The 20,689-nt window shown below is 38.8% G+C and overlaps 1 protein-coding gene across 2 annotated transcripts in view; it reads left to right on the top strand.

Annotated features, from left to right (window-relative positions):
* LOC106087737 (phosphatidylinositide phosphatase SAC2) overlaps nucleotides 1-20,689 on the top strand; it is a 40,785-nt gene that overhangs the window by 4,357 nt on the left and 15,739 nt on the right. Inside the window, exons 2-8 of one of the 2 annotated variants that reach the window (XM_013252879.2) lie at nucleotides 5,259-5,920; nucleotides 8,684-8,978; nucleotides 9,040-9,560; nucleotides 9,616-9,686; nucleotides 14,575-14,790; nucleotides 20,012-20,248; nucleotides 20,317-20,633. In XM_013252879.2, coding sequence (XP_013108333.2) covers nucleotides 5,259-5,920; nucleotides 8,684-8,978; nucleotides 9,040-9,560; nucleotides 9,616-9,686; nucleotides 14,575-14,790; nucleotides 20,012-20,248; nucleotides 20,317-20,633 — 2,319 coding nt within the window. Of the gene's footprint in view, nucleotides 1-5,258; nucleotides 5,921-8,683; nucleotides 8,979-9,039; nucleotides 9,561-9,615; nucleotides 9,687-14,574; nucleotides 14,936-20,011; nucleotides 20,249-20,316; nucleotides 20,634-20,689 lie in introns of those variants that run through there. The other variant, XM_013252878.2, reaches the window with a different exon arrangement.

Here is a 20,689-nt window from a genome sequence, read left to right as displayed (position 1 = left end):
CTTTTCCAAAATGATTCGGGCTGTTTTACATACATTTTTGCGAAGTTTAGCCTTTTCACTCGGTTTATTTTATTTATAAAGGGCTTCTTACGTGCAGTTCTTCCTCTGTAACTATGCCTTTTGAGTGTATTTCGAATTGTTTGTGTAGTAACTTCCTTCCCTAAATATTCCATAGTGTTTTTACGAAGAATGGTCGCATTTGTCTTCGGAGTTTTCTGAACTTGCCGCACTAGCCAACGCACATCTCCAACTGAAAGTGCTTTTGGTCGACCAGATCTTGGTTTATTGTCAACAGTTTTCGTTTCTGTCCACTTTCTGATGATGGATTGTATAGTAGATCGTGGTCTATTTAATATTTCACTGATAGTTTTTTGAGTTAAACCATTCCTGTGGTGTTTTATTGTCAAAACTTTTACCTCATCAGAAACCTCGTTTTGCTTACGACCCATTTTGACAAAAACTATATTTTCAATGAAATTAAATATTTGCTGTCAAGGGCAAAGCCTCCTTTACTAAATAAAACAGAAAAGGGGGATTCCCAAATAATATTTGAATTTGACTTTGATGATAGCACATAAATGATGAATACTTTTTTTGTTCTGTTTTTGGTGTTATTATATAAAATTGCATTTTTTGCGCTAATTAAATTTATTTTTTGAATTTATTTTAAAACATATTACGAAAAATAAACTATTGCATAAAACTGCATTATTTGTTTACTTTAAATTTTCTTCAATTACCCAAAATAAGTGAATTTATTATCAATTTTGCTAATGATGAATACTTTTTTTGACCGCTGTAAATATAACACCCTGTTCCAATTTCATGAATGCCCATTCTCTTAATTTTGCTTAGGTATCCATTTTTACGCATTCTATTTTTAGTCCTCTACTTGAGAGAAAACAAACATGACCATGCTTATTGGTTGCAATCTGGTTTTGTTTTTTTTTTTTATTTTCTTAGATTAATTCTGTTTAGTGCCTTCTTTTGATTGATTTGTATCTTATACCCCGAATATCTAGGTCATTTCCATTTTTTTTCAATCACTTAAAATCCTACTCATTGTCCTTTGGCTACTAGTAGACAACATTCAATCACGCTCACATACACACCCACATAAACAATTTTCTTGATGGATAACTACAAGCATATATTTTCTGATAAAGGTTAGGCAAAAAATTAAACTAATCATTGATTAGAGAAAAGAATTCTTCATTCATCACTCGGGATGTTTATATTGGCATATGTACATATACACATACATACATAAAGCAACATTTTAAGAAAGAGAGTGTGAGAGAGAGATAGGGAGAGAAAGAGGTCGGTAAGAGATATGGAATTTTGACTAAAACTTTCTCTAGTTAAAATGCTCATGAAATTTTGACAAAAAAATATTTTTTATCCAACCTCATGGTCTAACCTAGTGTCATATTTTTTCTACATAGGTATTTGTGCTACACAAAAACTCCTGTTATTAAATACAATTGTTTAGCTATTAACACGTCCATCAAGTACTCAACACACATCCACATGTTCACATAGAAATTCTCCTCTTACTCTTATGCGGCTAAACTTGCCACAAGGTTATTGCTTCTGACAACCATAGCGTTGAATAAGGGCGAAGAACTCTGTTTCACGCCACTGCGACACCCACTCATCATTTTGATCGTAAAATTGGAAATCCTGAGTAATTACTAAGGTTTACAGATAACAGCAATTAAGTAATTAAATAAAAACAAATATTTCGCCTAAATTTTTCTCATCCAATGTTTTTTATGACTATAAACAATGATTAGATTAATAATGTTAATTTTTATATATTCCATATAAACTCGACGTGAGTAATACTAGAAATTAACAATAATTTTATTGAATTGCTGTGTCATCACATGCTGTGGTAGTTAGAGCATATATGAGTAAGCCAGATCTATTATTCATTTTTAATTTTCATTACATATATATGATACTAGCCGAACCGGGCCCGCTCCGCTGCGCCTTCTTTAACTCTCTAATATCATTTTAGGGTGGGAACACTTCGCCCTAAATGCGGATATCGAATTCGTGTAACTGTAGCCTGTCCGCCTTTTAACGCTGAACGCCTGCTTTCGAGTCCTGGCGAGAACATTGGACAAAATTAAAAGCAGTTGTTATCCCCTTTTAATACTGGCGATATTTGCGAGATGCCATGCTATGCATGGTCATGTACAAATTTCTACCCAAAGAGGTGTCGCACTGAGGCACGCCTTTCGAACTCGGCTATAAAAAAAAGTCCCTTATCAACGAGTTTAAGCTTAAATCGGAAAACACTCATTGATGTGTAAGAAGTTTGCCCCTGGGTGCCTTCCTTTTGAGTCCTATAATACCGTATTGTTAAATATTTCCGGTTTAGGGGGTATTTCGGGGGTGGGTGGATACCCAGACACTTGGCCCTTAAAGTAAATAAAAATTGTTTATGATCATTCAAATATATTTTAAATAAGCCCCATAATGGCATGATCGGTAAATAAGTTCTGTTTGAGGGTGGGGTGGACCTCAGGGTATTTTTCCCAAAAAAGAGTACAAATTTCCCGAAAATCAATAAATTTCCTCCCCAAATAGCTTTTTTATAATTGGGAGGTATTTTGGAATGAAGTGGCTCCCAAAACACATGGCTCTTCAATTGGATATCAAATTCGTTTTTTCTCTCAAGCTCCTTTTGTTTTGAGCTCTAATTTGTCGTGATTGGTATATATATCCATTTGGCGGGATTTGGGTGGCCCCCAGACACCCGACCCCAACAATAGAAACCATGTCTTGTTTTTGTGACTGTGAGAGTGCAAAAAGATTTCGAACGAATCACATTACCAATCTCCGAGATCTGGTGTTTTTGAAAATTAAGGTAATGAAAAGGGTTTTTTAAGAGAGGAATGGCACCTCAGACATTTCGACTCAAGTATGGATGTTAAATTCGTGATTCCACTCCCAAATCCCTTTAATTTGAGGCCCATATTGTCATGGTCGGCAAATATAAAGCGTTTTGGGGATGGCGCGGGCACCGGCACTTTGCTTTGAAAATAAATATCAAATTCGTTATTTACTCCCAAATACCGTTGATGTGAGCTCCATATTGCCATAGTCGGAAAACCAGTTCAGTTTGCTTTAGCATGGGGTGGACCCCAGGGTCTTTTTCTCGAAAAGAGTACTAAGGTACGGGCCGATGGATTCTTAGACTCAAATGTTAATACCATATTTGTATTCTTCTCTCCGATACCTATCATTTGATATCCATATTGGCCTTATCGGTTCACTATTGATTTTGGGTGGTGTTTTTGGGGTAACGGGGGAGGATCCGTCACCTGCCGATATCAACACATTTTAAAACCTATTCATCCTTCCTGACCGTATTCGTAATCTACTCCCCAATACCTTTCATTTAAGTCCCATATTGTCATTATTGTCCAATAAGTCTATTTTAGAGTGTTTTGACGTTGGGCGGCCCCCCAGTTACATGGACCTAATTTTAAATATAAAATTCATAGTCTACTTTCATTTGAGTCCCCTATTGTTTCGATCGGTCCACTTTTATTTTTGGGTAGTACTTTTGGGATAAGGGGGAGGGTACGCCCCCATCCGATATCAAAAAATTTAAACTATTTATTTTCATTAACTTCCAACTTGCATACGTCTTGTGTATGTGGTTTTCGACGAGTGAATTATAATTAACTCTCCCATTTTCCTGTTCTTCCCTATTTGACAATTTTTGAATGGACTCTTTTTTTTCGTATAAACAATGTATAAATGTTATAAAAGCATGCACTTACCAGTCTCAATTGTTCATTAAGTTGAGTTATACCTGTTGTTGTTATTGTCTTTTAAGAACATGAACTTCAAGTCATCAAGTTTTTGAATCTCTGCTTCTCTTCGTTTTTGCTAACCAGGTGGAGAGAATGTATGCACTGAAAGCATAATTGCTCAGAATTACTCTCAGCCAGGGCTGCCAGATTTGCCGATTTTTTCTTCAAAAATAGCAGAGTGCTTATTAAATGCAGATTTTTTCAAATTTTGAAAAAATAATTTTTTTTCTTTTTCATTTAACAAAGAACATAGTTTTATAAGAAATGCTTGTGTAAAAACGTAATGCTGAGTTGACATGGCACATCTGATGTATTGGTGAAAACAAAGGTGTATGCATCACATGTACACATAACCATAAGTACGATCATGATGTGCAGTCTAAAAGGACCATAAGTCTAGTCTGTATTTTGTCTCTTGAAATCATATAACAGTATCTAAAATTTAATGTATGCAGCTGAAATTTGACGCAAATTATGTTTTTACAATAAGCAGGCTAAGGTCGACGATGGGCTATATTAGATTAGGTCTTGATAAAGACCCCAAGCTAAGTTGTTGCTCATTTAAGTTGTATTTTTACCCGGATTCAAAGTATTTTCTTGGTGGTCGGTATGTAAAGTTCGGCCGTAATTAGCGCTCTTTTATTTTCAGTGCAAACACTTTGCGTTTTATCGTTCAAAACATTTTCCGATTTTGCCACTTTTCTAAACTTGGAGTGCCGAAATTGCCGATTTTTTTCTTCAAAAGTGCTGATTTTACTTCAAAATAATCCGGCAGCCCTGCTCTCAGCACATCTCCTATGAATGACAGTAGTACATATAACGGTATTTTGGCATGAATGTTGTTATGCGTTTTAATTTCTCTTCGACGACTTTCTCTGTTAATCGATCTATTGTTGTTAATTGCCCTTTGGTTGATGTTTGTGTGTGTGCGTGTGCCTAATGTTTACGAAAAAAATCAAAGTGGCATTTGTCGTTAATTAGTTGGATTGTTCTGCGAAGGTTTGCTGCTTCCTGATAAATCTAATATTCCTTTGCTTACCCCTTCAATTAAACTCATATTTACTCAATACACTATTTAATTGTTGAAGTCACGCAATTGTTCAATTTAGAGGTGAGGTTTACCAAAGGTGAATGCCATCACTGGCCGTATTAAATTTCGGCCAAATGTTGTACTATGTATTTTTGTTTCCAACTTTGACACTTAATTGCACATATATACCTACTATTTATTATTCATACAAAGGTTGTACATTTTAGGATATGGTTAAGTAATTTGTTATAATTTTTTATTAAATCCATAATCATAGGAAGGTGGAACCAATTCTTAATGCTCTTTGAATAAGTCTAAGAAAATGCATGACCGTAGGCTTACCTCCAGAATTTACAAAATAACTAATTCTGTCTGCCTTTTTATTTCTCTTTCAGGATGGGATCTCTCTTCCGTGGATGACATCGAATGCATTGGCATAACACATGGCATTGTGGGTGTTATATCGCTGCCCAATGTCTATGAATCTCATCTTGTGATAATTAAGGAGGCTACACCAGTCGGTGTACTATATCCGCCACATTTAGTGTACAAAATTAAGTCAATATGTATTTTAAGTGCCGATGAACCTGATACTACTTTAACACCTTGCACCCGACACTCGAGGAGTTCGAATACCACACCCACTCATTCACGCAACTCCTCTGCGGGATCATCGTCATTGAATAATGTCAATGCCAATTCGACAACGTCTTCGCGAAGCAAACTCTTCGAAGGCAACCAGTTGATGAATAAGACATGGGGTGCCGTAAAAAGTGCTGGAACGACCATTAAAAATACCACACAGCAAGCGGCTGCCTTGGCTTCAAATCAGGTCAAATCATCGGTAGGCATACGTGATCCGTCGCGTATTGAGAAACGCATTACCGAAGAATTGCACAAAATATTCGATGAGACGGATAGTTTTTATTTTTGTTTCGAACATGACATTACCAATAATCTTCAGAGGCATTTGCAAGCTGACTCCACGGATCAACAGACACCGGATGAGAGATTCTTTTGGAATATGCACATGATTGATGATCTGCTGAAATTGAATGTAAGTAAAAATGTGATATTCTAAGAAAGGAAATCCAATCGACAAACAACAACAAAGCAATGTTGTTTACGAAATAGAATGTAAGGGAACTGACGAAAAAAGCTGTGACTTTGTATATGTAGAAACAACAAAACAGAACACAGAAAACAACTTTGGCGTAACATATTTTGAAAAGTGGACATAGGGCAGACTTAGAAAATGGCAAAATATTAGATAAAGAAAACAAAGAGAGAAAGAGATACACTTTAGGAAGCTTAAGAATAGAACCAAAAATAGATATTGGGTTTCCCAAAAAGTAATTGCGGATTTTTCATATAGTCGGCGTTGACAAATTTTTTCACAGCTTGTGACTCTGTAATTGCATTCTTTCTTCTGTCAATTATCAGCTGTTACTTTTAGCTTGCTTTAGAAAAAAAGTGTATTTGATTAAAGTTCATTCTAAGTTTTATTGCAATTTACTTTCTTTTAAAAAATCCGCAATTACTTTTTGGGCAACCCAATAGGACCACGAATTTGAAAGAGGACACAAACAATATTAGTATAAGTTACCGTGTTGCAATATAAAGATCTGTGATATTAAAATTTGAGTCGTCTCCAATACAATTAATGTCGTCTTGTTAATGAAGGTGCTTTTGACGAAAAATTCATGTGAATATATGTATCCCAATTTACTATAAGTTAATTATATTTTCATGAAGATTTGAAATAAATGTAATGTTTTAATTAAATAGACGTATCCCATGAAGATGTCAACAAAAATTGACGAAACGCTAGGACAAATGAAATAAAAAGGAATTTTCATTTAAGGAACTTAGGTCTAAAGAGCTTAAGATAAAATTTTGAAAGATATTTAAAAAATAATTTTGTACGAGACTCGTATTTCTTCTATACGAAAGTTAAGTTCTTGAATGGGCCACATCGGACTTTATTTGAATATAGCTGCCATATAGACTTATCTGGAGATTTTGGGTCTTAGACCTATAACAGGCGCATTTATTACCCAACTTCGCTGAAATTTGGAACAGGGAGTAGTATCAAGGCCTCCAACATCTGCCCCAAATTTGGTCCAGATCGGGTTATATTTAGATAAAGCTGCCATCTTCAGATTTAGGGTCTAAAGACCATACATGACAGTGAGCAAGACTATTAAGACTCCCAACAGCTTTCCCCAAAATAGTTTCTGTTTCATTTGAGCCCTATATTATGGTAATTTGACGGAGAGTGCCTTTTGGGGCTGAAATGACACTTCAGACATTTCGCATTTAACAAATTTGGGCTCTACACCCAAATACCTTTCATTAACACCCAAAATTGCCATGGTCGATAAATATGTAGTTTGGTGGGCGTTTTATGGCTGGGGCGGGGCTAGCACTCCGCCACTTTGCCCTAAAATTACCTATCAAATTCGTTCTTTACTCCCAAAAACCCATATTGATATGTTCGGGAAATTAGTTCAGTTTAGGGGTGCTTTAGGGCTTATCTGCATACACTTGGGCCCAAAACTGTATTTCTTTTCTACTCTGCATACACTTGGCTCTAAAACTGTATTCATTTTCTACTCTCAAATACCTTTCATTTGAGTCCCATAGTGGCATGATGGGTCAAATAACCTATTTGAGATGATATAAGAAGGTTATGCGCCACTTAACACAATTTTTAATTTCATTTCACTATATACTCCCAAAATTTTATTTTTTCCCCATTTTCGTAATTTATTTCCGAATACCTTTCATTTGAGTCCCAAATCACCCCAGTCACCCCACACTACCTACCGAACATCCTCCTGCAGGAGTAAAAACCCACAGTGTTCCTCGGTGTTCCTCTTCCAGGACAGTTTCGAATTGAGGACTATGCCAAGGTAGTTCGCCTCCTTCCACTGCCGCAGGGTGACCCCGTCCAAGGACGGGAGTCATAATGATACTTAATATTGATGTAGGTCGTTGGGGATTACAAACGGGCCATATCGGTTCAGATTTGGATATACCTCCCATATAAACCGATTTCTCGATTTGACTTCTTGAGCCCCTGGAAGCCGCAATTTTTGTCCCATTTGGCAACAACTATGTCAAGTACGATTCCAATCAGTCCAAAACCTGATATAGCTACCATATGAACCGATCTACCGATTGGATTTCTTGAGCCCCTGAAAGCCACAATTTTCATCCGATTTGGCTGAAATTTTTCACATAGCTTTCTGTTATGACCTCCAACAACTGTATCGAGTACAGTCCAAATCGGTTTATAACCTGGTATAGCTTCCATATAAACCGATCTCCCGATTTGACTTCTTGAGCCCCTGGAAACCACAATTTTTATTCGATTTGGCTTCAATTTTTCACATGGTATTCTCTTATGACCTCCAACAACTGTGTTAAGTGCGGGCTAAATCGGTCAAAATCTGACATAGCTCCCATATAAACCGATCTCCCGATTTGACTTTTTGGGCTACTGGAAGCAACAATTTGACTGAAATTTGGCATGCGGTGTTCTGTTTTAACTTTCAACATCTGTACCAAGTACAGTCCAAATCGGTCTATAACCTGATATAGCTCCTATATAAACCGATCTCTCCGGTCTTACCCTTGTAAGGTTCCTAGAAGCTTTAATTTTGTTGGTTTGACAGAAGTTTAGTATGTAAATTTAGTTTGCATTCATTTTTGGCAGAATATATGGTGGTGGGTTCCCAAGATTCGGCTCGGCCGAACTTAGCACCCTTTTACTTGTTTTTTTTTTTTACTTTTTCTCATTCCTTTATATTTTTAGGATAAAACCTGGACTTTGCCCATCATTCAAGGATTCGTTCAAGTTGAGCCCTGTGTCATTGGCAATGAATGCTTCACCTTGGCTTTGGTTTCAAGACGCTCCCGACATCGTGCTGGCACTCGTTACAAGCGTCGTGGTGTCGATGAACATGGGTATTGTGCAAATTATGTGGAAACCGAGCAAATACTCTCCTTTCGTCATCATCAGCTGGCTTTTACACAGATTAGAGGTTCAGTGCCAATTTATTGGTCACAGCCGGGTTATAAATATAGGCCTCCTCCAAGATTGGATAGAGGTAAGTTTAAGAAAATGTTAACCATAGAACTTTCATTGATTTTGAAAATCCCTTATTACAGGCGAACAAGAAACCCAAGAAGCCTTTGAAGCCCATTTCACCAAGGAACTTGATACCTATGATGGCGTTTGTATTGTCAATTTAGTGGAACAAAGCGGCAAGGAGAAGCTTATAGGCGATGCCTATGCTAAGCATGTTCTGAAATACAATAATGAACGCATTGTCTATATAACCTTTGATTTTCATGATTATTGTCGAGGCATGCGTTTTGAAAATGTTTCGGCCTTGGTCGAAGCTTTGGCACCCGAAGCTGGTGCCATGGGTTTCCATTGGCGTGATCAGCGGGGTGTTATATGCAATCAGAAATCCGTATTTCGTGTCAATTGCATGGATTGTCTGGATCGTACGAATGTGGTACAAACTGCCTTGGGCAAAGCCGTATTAGAATCACAATTAGTGAAATTGGGTATGGCACCGCCATATACTCCCATACCGGAGGCATTGAAGTCGCCTTTCATGGTGCTATGGGCCAACAATGGAGATGTCATAAGTCGTCAATATGCGGGAACCAATGCCTTGAAGGTAATGCTAACCTCCTCAAAATTGTGCTGGCAATAATTCTTGCAATTTTTTTCAGGGCGATTATACTCGCACTGGAGAACGTAAAATAAGTGGCATGATGAAGGATGGCATGAATTCGGCAAATCGGTAAGTTCACCACTCACTTTTTTTTTTGTTTTGTAGTATAAATTAGCCTTGTTTTCATGTGTGTGTTTATTTTTTAATTTTTTCGAAAATAAAATTGTTGAAAATATTTTGCCATTGCTTAAGGTTTTTAACCATTCCTGGGGATCTCTAAATTTTACTAATATATCCCACCTATTTATTCGGCATGCTTTTTTACGCATTTGAAAACCTACTGTACTAAACTAATGTTTTCAAAAGCAAAGTTATTCAAGTTAACCATCATTTTCCAAAAAAAAAGTCTGTATGGACTTTTGTAGTATCATTTAGTTCAAGTTCATGGTTTTTTGTATGTGTATATATTTAACTTCATCAAGGAACAATGTAAAATTCTAAGGTTATAAGCACTTTGGGAAGCGGAGAGTCTCAGTGAGAGGCCAGGCGGCATGGACTCTTGCACAAATACTGAGTGCCTATGATGCTCGATATGGCAAGGCGGGTTATTGGCGCCTTTCAATAACCAATGGCCACACTGTTTCCGCGGCGATCGGTCCTTTGGACCAGAACAAGCTTGCTCAGCTACAGTAGCTAGATGAGGATCGCCACCGTCACATGAAAGAGTGGCTATAACAACAAGGAAACTCTACAATAGGGCGGGATAGCTGCATGCATCACACAAATTGGAACATTGAGGTCCGATCTGTGTGGTGTTCATTGATGTCACGAGAAGATAAGCTGCGAGTTATCCGGCGCGTCCACAGGTAGCGGATAGTGGAATGCTCCATATGGAGTAGCTATAACTACAGTCGCGGACAATCAGTGGTATCGAGCGGAAAGTCGCAGTAAGTGGTCGCTTGGCACCGGCTCTTGCACAAATACTGAGCGCCTACGATGCTTGATATGACAAGGCGGGTTATTGGCGCCTTTCAATAACCAATGGCCACCCTGTTTCCGCGGCGATCGGTCCCTTGGACCAGAACTAGCTTGCTCATCTACAGTAGCTAGATGAGGATCGCCACCTCCACATGAAAATGTGGTTACAATAACAACAACGTACAATAGAGCGATTATAACCAAGTGGCGTGCGAACTATAAAAGGAAGCTAAACCAAACATCGAGGAGACTATAATAGGGCGAATAGAGCCAAGTGGCATGAGAACTGGGACCTATACAAGGAATTAGGTTGCTGTACAAAGAATATCAAGTGAAGATGCCCAAAATGGAGTCATGAATCCGAAAACCCTTGGGATCCAAGGAATTAGGTGCTGTACAAGGAATATCAAGTGAAGATGCCCAAAATGAAGTCATGGATCCGAAAACCCTTGGGAGCATACTGAAGGATGACGGAACCTGGACGAAGTCTAACTCAATACGGCCCTGCAGCTCAGTTTGTGTCAAGATTAAATTGGCCATGATTTTTTTTCATCACTTGAATGCATTTGGATGTTGGGAGCATATGGGAGCGAATAATAATGCGGAAAATAACTTCTATAATATTTTCTTTTGGTTTTGCCTCCGGTTCCAAGTCATTTTTTTTTCTACCCACCAACGAAGGATGGCGGTATACTAATTTTTTCATTCCGTTTGCAACACATCGAAATATCCATTCCTGACCCTATAAAGAATATATATTCTGGATCAGCGTAAAAAATCTAAGACGATCTAGACATGTCTGTCCGTCTGTCTGTTGAAATCACGCTACAGTCTTCAAAGATAGAGATATTGAGCTGAAACTTTGCACAGATTCTTTTTTGCCCATAAGCAGGTTAAGTTCGAAGATCGGACTATATCTTGATATAGCCCCCATATAGATCGATCCGCCAATTTAGGGTCTTGGGCCAATAAAAGCCACATTTATTATCCGATTTTGCTGAAATTTGTGTTGTGTTATGCCCTTCGACATCCCTCGTCAATTTAGCCCAGATCGGTCCAGATTTGGATATAGCTGTCTTATAGATCGATCCTTCGATTTAGGGTCATAGGCCCATTAAAACCACATTTATTATCCGATTTTGCTGAAATTTGGGACAGTGAGTTGTGTTAGGCTCCTCGACATCATTCGTCAATTTGGCTCAGATCGGTGCAGATTTGGATATAGCTGCCATATAGACCGATTCTCAGATTTAGGGCCTTAGGCCCATAAAAGCCACATTTATTATCCGATTTTGCTGAAATTTGGTACAGTGAGTTGTGTTAGGCCCCTCGACATTCTTCGTCAATTTGGCCGAGATCGGTCCAGATTTGTATATAGCTGCCATATAGACCGATCCTCCGATTTAGGATCTTAGGCAGTGAGTTGTATTAGGCCCTTCGACATCCTTCTTCAATTTGCCTCAGATTGGTCCCGATTTGCAAATTGCAAATTTTGCCCATGAACATTCCACTAAGGAACAGGGGCAAACTTCTCACATATTTATGAGTGCAGTCCGATCCAAGTTAAAGCTCAATGATAAGGGGCCTCCTTTTTATAGCCGACTCACCGCGACACCTCTTTGAAGAGAAGTTTTCCATGGCATAGTACCTCACAAATGTTGCCAGCATTAGGAGGGGAAAACCACCGCTAGCGGTATTTGTGAGGTATTTTCCACCGGTAAACGTCAATTTATTGGCCGAGAGTGACAAATGTAGAAGTGGAGCGATTGGTAGTATATGTAATCTCCATGCTGCTGCCTGGAGGGGAGTACCTTACAACTGTCCTTAGCCTGTCTGGAACACTATTATAGTACCCGATGGTTGGAAGATGGGCAGTGTGATTCCGCTACTCAAAACCTGGAAAGGACACGAGCAAGGGGAAGTCGTACAGACCGATCTGTCTTCTTTCATCAGTAGCCAAGACGCATGAGGGACTACTCCTCCCGTTCCTTCCCTTTGGACAATTTCCATTCGCCGAGCATCAGCATGCATTTCGAAGGCTGCATAGGACTAAAACTGATTTACATGCCATAACCGTACACAAAAATAGAAACAACGTTCTCAATTCCCTTGTCGGCAGCACTTGGTGTGCTGACAAAGAAACTTTGGATTAACCAACTAATACTTTTAGAATTGTGTCTAGACAAATTGCAGCGACCACTGATGTGAGGCTAAGTGAGCTTTCTATTTGGTCATGTGGCGGCTAGGCACACTGCGCTATCATTGAAAATATCTGTATCCGATCACAATTGGCAGACTAATTGAACTATTTTTTCCTAATCCCACTGTGCGTCACTTGTTTAACTGCCCAGCCAGACCCACTCAATCCCATGGCAGCATCTTCCCTCCTCAACAAATTTAAAGGAACGCTGTTGGTTCCATCGTAGCTCTCCGGTGAGGATGGTTTCATCAAAACACTTAAGAAACCAATAATTGCACTTACCTTCTAATGTCGAACAACCGACTTGAGGTAAAATTACAACTTCATTTGGCGAGTTTTCTGTATCTGAACAATAGCTGCCTTGAATCTTCATTAAAAGTAAATAAAAATGAAACAAATTTAATAATTAACATTAAACAATATTTTTATTGGTAACTTACCTCTGCCTTTTTGATCCATTTTGGTGTTAGCTTTTGTATTTTCATGTAATGGCTGTTTTTCATAAAACAGCTGCCTTTTACAAAACATCTGTTCAAAGTTGCAAATGTCGGCTGGCAAAAAAGTCCCAGTAGAAATATGCAGGTTCTCTTTTTTCGAACTGCCAAAATTTGCTCTCGTGCTCTCTTCTGCTGGCAAATAAAGTACCCAAACGACTTCCAGTAAAAATTTGTGCAAATTTTGCAAAAAATTTTGAGTTCCCGAACACAGCTTTTACTTTTCATTTTATAACTTTATTTAGCGTATTTATCAATATCTGTCAATTAATGATTACACATTTCTTTGTAAACGGTTATCGATAGACCCCATTCATCGAAAAAATCCAATGATTTTGATTTTTCAGCCATGACTGATGGTTATTTGAACATGTGACGCATACACCTTTGTTTTCACCAATACTATTACAGTGACCAATCATCGAAAAATCGAATGATTTTGATTTTTCAGCCATGACCGATAACTAAATACTATTACAATGACCACACATCAGATGCGCCATGTAAACTCTGCATTAGGGTTAACAAAACACGTGCAATTGTACGTTCATTGCTTTTGGCCCCTACCAAGGCGGATTGAAAAAGGTGGTCTCAAACGAACAGCTGTTAACAGCAGGCCAGGTTTAACGGTATTAAGATGACAGCTTTTTGTTTACATTCTCTTTGTTGTTATCTTCTTTCTCGCATATTCTCCACTCATGCACGCATACGTATACACACACGCAGATAAATTTTTTTGCGTGTGTTGGCAAAACGAGGATCGGCTAGATGGCGTATTGCACCATATAAATTGTGGTTGTTGTACAAATAAGACCATCTTTAATTGTTTCACCATTGGCCCCTACATTGATGATATATGAGAAAGGTAAATAAAATGCATAGAATATATCCCCTAATAAATCTTAAATTAGATAGTTCACTTCGTTAAGAGTGGAATTATGTCAGCAGAATTTCATTAGATGTAGAAATAATTTTGTGGTATTTTCATATTTTTTCTCATTAAAAACAAAAATGATTGCCTTACGACTATCAGGGTAAGGTTTATAGAAAGTTGAACTATGACTCCGAGAAACTGTCATACTTTGCTAGCGAAACTCAAGCTTTTGAAAACAAATCTTCCAAAGTGTATTCATTCATTATAGATTCTACTAACTTTTCCTTCCATTCCTCACTCTTTCTAATAAATGTACCATATTTGACGTATAACACAAGAAAACTTTCGGCTTTTCCTATTTTTCTCAAGATACTAAATGTTGTTCAAAATTGTTTTTTTTTTTTGTGCTTTACTTTTTACACGCCCTCAAACAAAATCTTGGTATCTCTTCTCTTCTCTATCTATTCGTAGTTTTTTCATACAAAATTTTGCCGATACATTTCGTCAATGCATGATCGATTTAATGCAGGGCCAACTAAATGATGCCCAACAATTGAGGGAGGATGAGGTGTTGACAACCATACTCCATATATTGTGCCCCTCAACGCCAGCCCCGACGAGGGGTTACTTCTATGCGGGTGTATTGCAACCGGAATTGCAATTATTGGAACATGTCATCTATACCAGGTGTGGCAATGATACAATTGCCCCTTCGCCTAGCAGCAGCAATAAGTTGCAATTGACCACAATAGATATTTTCAACAATTCCTTTTTTCGAAATTATTATTTTATGCCTTTTATTACGTTATGTCTTATGTTGTCATTGCAAAAGGTATTTTGTTTTTTTACATACATATATAATTTTGTTTTTAGTTGCTTTAGTATTTTTTTGCACAAAGCATGAATTCATTTCTATTTCTACTTTTAAATGCACCACCACTGTGGGATACAAGTATGGCTGACTTCCAAAATGCATTAATGCAATGTTTCGTTATCGTTCTACAGCGTTGGTAAATTTCGTACACATGCAAAGTGCCGAAACAAAGCAACTATGGGCTTTGTTTACATGTACGATATAAAACATACGAAATGCAATGCATAGCCTATTTTTATTAAATGTGATGAAAACTATTAAATAAGTGTTAAATATATTAATAATGTTACAAAAACATGCTTAAATTAGTTACCACGCCATTTTGTCTTCGTTTTTTTGTTATCCATTGTATGTGTAAAACGCAAAAAATGGTAAAACATCAAGAATAACGCAACTGCTTTTTTTTTGCTGTGTTACATACAGCGGTCAAAAAAAGTATTCATCATTCAATGTTTTTTTTTTAATAAGTCTACAAAAGACAATTGGAATAAAAACATATTAAACTAATGATGCAGTAGTGCTTGTGTGATATATATGTACACAATTTCATTGTTTTTAAAGAAAAAAATAGTATTTATTGGAACAAAAAGGGCCATTTTACAGCTGAACACAAAAAATTAAACAAAAAAAGTATTCATCATTGCAAAAAAACAAAAAAATAAATAACATAATTTAAAAAAATTAATACTTTGTTATTCGACCACCGCGTCTTATAACTTCTTTTAAACGGTTTGACATCGATTGGACTAATTTAGCGGTTATATTTTGGTCTATATTAGTCCATTCCTCCATTATCACCTGTTGCATTTGACTCTTGCTCGAAAAATTGCGCGTTCTCAATTTGCGTTCGAGATGTTCCCAAAGATGTTCAATTGGGTTAAAGTCGGGACTTTGAGGAGGAGTTTTAATGACTTTGGGGCAGTTATACAGCATCCACATCTTGGTATTTAAAGCAGAATGTTTGGGGTCATTATCTTGATAATATTGAAAGTTATTACCAAGCCCAAGTTTTACAGCACTATATTTTAAATTCCTCTTTAAAATGTCAATGTAATACTTATGGTCCATTACTCCATTAATAATTTCAAGATTTCCCGCTCCTGAAGCCGCCATACACCCCCAAACCATTAAACCACCTCCACCATGTTTTACAGTAGCAACTGTGTTTCGTTCTTCAAGCTCTGTATTTGGTTTTCTGTACACTATGACCTTTCCATCGCACCCAAAAAGATTAAACTTGCTCTCGTCTGCAAAAATGACTGTTTTCCAAAATGATTCGGGCTGTTTTACATACATTTTTGCGAAGTTTAGCCTTTTCACTCGGTTTATTTTATTTATAAAGGGCTTCTTACGTGCAGTTCTTCCTCTGTAACTATGCCTTTTGAGTGTATTTCGAATTGTTTGTGTAGTAACTTCCTTCCCTAAATATTCCATAGTGTTTTTACGAAGAATGGTCGCATTTGTCTTCGGAGTTTTCTGAACTTGCCGCACTAGCCAACGCACATCTCCAACTGAAAGTGCTTTTGGTCGACCAGATCTTGGTTTATTGTCAACAGTTTTCGTTTCTGTCCACTTTCTGATGATGGATTGTATAGTAGATCGTGGTCTATTTAATATTTCACTGATAGTTTTTTGAGTTAAACCATTCCTGTGGTGTTTTATTATCAAAACTTTTACCTCATCAGAAACCTCGTTTTGCTTACGACCCATTTTGACAAAAACTATATTTTCAATGAAATTAAATATTTGCTGTCAAGGGCAAAGCCTCCTTTACTAAATAAAACAGAAAAGGGGGATTCCCAAATAATATTTGAATTTGACTTTGATGATAGCACATCAATGATGAATACTTTTTTTGTTCTGTTTTTGGTGTTATTATATAAAATTGCATTTTTTGCGCTAATTAAATTTATTTTTTGAATTTATTTTAAAACATATTACGAAAAATAAACTATTGCATAAAACTCCATTATTTGTTTACTTTAAATTTTCTTCAATTACCCAAAATAAGTGAATTTATTATCAATTTTGCTAATGATGAATACTTTTTTTGACCGCTGTATACGATTTAGAGCCGCGGCATTTTAAAACATGATGCATAAAACAACTAACATTTTGGAAGTCAGCCGTTTTTTTACCCTCCACCATAGGATGGAAGTATAATTTCTAAGTCAATTTAGTTATGTCCGTCCGGGTTTGCCGTCCCTTTGTCGAATGCACAAATCCGCCCCATGCCACTACGGCCATACATCAATCACATGGCAGCCGGTTGTACGCACCGGATTGACCCGATGGAACCCCTCATCGCTTCTGGTCCGTGCCGGGATTGAAAAGAGCCCCGGACCCTGGCTTTGTCGGATTTTCCAGAACCGGCTCCATCATCTGTCGGCGAGGTGTAACCGGTGCATGGAGTGGTTACATTTCCGATCTAGCTCTGACCTTACTTCACTACGGGAGTATAGTCATACTGGATATATAGCAAGTTGCTGTGCGAACATAGCAGTGGGTCATAATCATCATCGTCGGACTATATGACCCCTCCCGTGCGGCAATATACGCAACGGCAGCATCCCAGGCTCAATATTGCCAGGCCAGTGCCGGGAAGTGTATCATTTTTGCACCTAAACTGCAACGGTCTCCGTGGCAAGAATGGAGGTGGGGGATTGGCCTTCGTGATACACCATCGATGAAATGGTGGATTTCATGAGTCGGAAGAATATGTTGTTCGCAGCGATTCAGGAGACAAAGCTGGCCAACACTTGCAGCTTGCACAGTTGTCACGGCTACAATGTGCTACGTAAGAATCGCTCAAGGAATGAAAGTGGTGGACTGGCCTTCGTGATACACCATTCCGTGGAATATAGAACCATCTCGCCTGCGCCTGGCGCTAGTGACCCCTACATGGAATGCATGGGGATAGCAGTAAGGTCCGGTAGTGCCCAGATAGAGCTATACAACGAGTGCATAACGCCGTTTGGTAGCTGTTTCCCAATTAATTTCCAAGCTTACAACCCCGACATAAGTGGGTTACTATCTGGCCATAATCGTCTGATTCTAGGGGACTTTAGTGCGCATCACACTTCATGGCATTTTGAAGGATTGAAGGCTCCACATTTTGCATGGTGAATGAGGATGCCACCACTAGAATTAAAAGGAGGTGCAAAATCAGCGAGCTGAATATGGAAATAGACAGGGTAGTCAACGAACATAAGCGGAATTTGTGGCTTGAACACTTGGAGCAATGTAACTTAGGCAGCGGTTTAGGCAAGCTGTGGTCTACTGTTAAATAACTCTCAAACCCCGATAGACGGAATGACAGGACCTCAGTCACTTTTCGTCGAAGTAACCGAGACTGATCCGAAGAGATGCGCCGGGTTGTTCAACCGTCAATTTATTGTGCATCCCGAGAGTGACGGGGCAAGAAGGGCCATTCGTCGTATCCGTGGTCTCCGAGCCGATGGACAGCCATCAAAATTTACCGTGGGCGAAGTTACGAATGTCATCCATGGCGCCAAATCATCCAAGGCGATGGGGCCCCGATGGATTCTCTGCATTGATGTTGAAGAATCTGGATTTACCTGAAGTTGAGTACCTTACTGCTGTACTCAACCTGTCTTTGAGCACACTTATAGTACCCGATGTCTGGAAGATGGGCAGAGTAATCCCGCTACCGAAGTCTGGAAAGGACCCGAGTAAGGGGGAGTCTTACAGACCAATCGCCCTTCTCTCATCAGTAGCCAAGATGTTTGAGGGACAACTCCTCCCGAGGTTCGTTAGAGAATTTCCGTTCACCGAGCATCAGGAAGGGCTTCGTGGAATGCATAACACAACAACTGCTTTGCATGCCATCACCGCACACATTTGCCTTGGCTTCAATATGCCCAGGCCATGTGTAAAGAGGGTTCATATGCGGACGATTGAACGACCAGGGCCTAAGGCCCGTCCAACACCACACAGATCGTAACTCAAAGTTCCTGCCTGTGTAGTGCTCATAGTTATCCTGTGCCGGGAGGCTTAAAGGTCTACTATTGTAGTAGCCACATTTTCGTGTGGACTCCTATAGATGAGCAAGCTTGTTCTGCCGCATATGCCGATCCCCGCGAGAACATTTGCCCATATGTTATTTAAAGGCGCCTATAAGTCGTCTTTACATATCGAACATCATAGGCACTCAGAATTTTTGCAACAGCCAGGGTCTCCCGGCCTTTCACAGATACTCTCCGCTCGATACCGCCGATTGTTCGCCAATGCAGTTGCAATTACTCCGTATTGAGTATTCCAATATCCGCTACCCGTGGGCGTACCCGATAGCTTCCAACTATGCTTCTCGTGATAACGATGAACACCACACATTTTTGAAATCAAAGTTCAAGCCTTTGTGGTGCTGAGAGTAAACCCGTGCCGGAGGCTTAGATCTTTAGGCCTTTGGTCACAGACTGGCCTTACCGGGCTTGGGTAGAAGTACCACCCTTGGCGCCTGCTAGGCCTTCGGAGTATATGCAAGACTTAGGCACGCCGTAAAAATTAAAAATAGAGGTCAAATGAGGTGCCAAATAGTCGGCCACCTTCTGCAGCAATGCCGGAAATATGCCGTTAGTTGGTTGGAAGCACCTGAAGGCTTCCTTTACTATAAAAAAAGCCTTTGATTAAAATCATTATCCAAGTTATCCGTGTCTTCGTAAGCCCCGTCGAATCCTGTGGAAAATACATTTTCATCAAAAGCCTCAGATTATTGTAGCGGTTTGTTGTACACTGAGGCGGCAGCCCTTCGGGTCTATCCGTCATGTGCAACCGGCTGCCATGGGATTGCCTCAGATTGCCCTGCGTTGCCCTCACTCCCGTGTATCAGCTTAAAAAAAAAAATTATCAGTTATTAGTAGAGTTCGAATACCGAAACGAATCTAATTTGCAATAGCTCGACAATGATTCCTTGGTGGTGGATGTATAAAGTTCGGCCTTGTCGAACTTAAACCTTTGACATCTATCAAAGTTGATTTCTGGGATTTCATTTTCATTGAACTTTTTCACTTTCAGCTACTATCTGGCTCGTTTTAAAGATAGCTATCGTCAAGCCACCATAGATCTAATGTTAGGAAACCCTGTAACCTCGGAGTCTTTAAACGCGTTAGGGGGTCAAACGGCCCCAGACGACACCGATGCTTCGGAAGGCGCCGAACACGCAAAATTGCTTGTGGAGGATTGTCGTAAACTACTATTGGGGTCAGCCCAATATCCAGTGGGTGCTTGGGGCCTAATAGATGCCGATCCAGGGTAAATTTAACCCAATAAGCTTTGAGATTTAGTAGCTCTCTAATGACTTGTATTTTGTTTTCCTACAGTTCTGGTGACATAAATGAAACTGAAGTTGACACCATTCTATTGTTGACCGATGAAAGCTATATAGTGGCCGAATATGATTCCCATTTGGATAAGATTGTTCGTTTCGAAAAGGTCTCTTTGGAAAATATCATCATGATCGAATTGGGCATGTATCAGCAGTCGAAAATGTTCCAAGGCTCTTCGCCAGCCATGTTGTGTTTGAGAATCAATTATACCGTAGATGGAGTCGATGGCTATTTCCATATGTTTCGTTCGGCCAATATAAGATTTTTCAATAACATGGCCTATCCCATAAAGACTCAAGAGGAAATATCTGGTAAGAGAATTTAGCCGTAAGAAAAAAGAATTCCATAAGATTTTCTAATGTGTTTT

The sequence above is a fragment of the Stomoxys calcitrans genome, chromosome 2 (assembly GCF_963082655.1).
Source record: "Stomoxys calcitrans chromosome 2, idStoCalc2.1, whole genome shotgun sequence".
NCBI classification, from domain to species: domain Eukaryota; kingdom Metazoa; phylum Arthropoda; class Insecta; order Diptera; family Muscidae; genus Stomoxys; species Stomoxys calcitrans.
The sequence above is the reverse complement of the archived record's forward strand: the minus strand, read 5'-3'. Positions and strand labels throughout refer to the sequence as shown.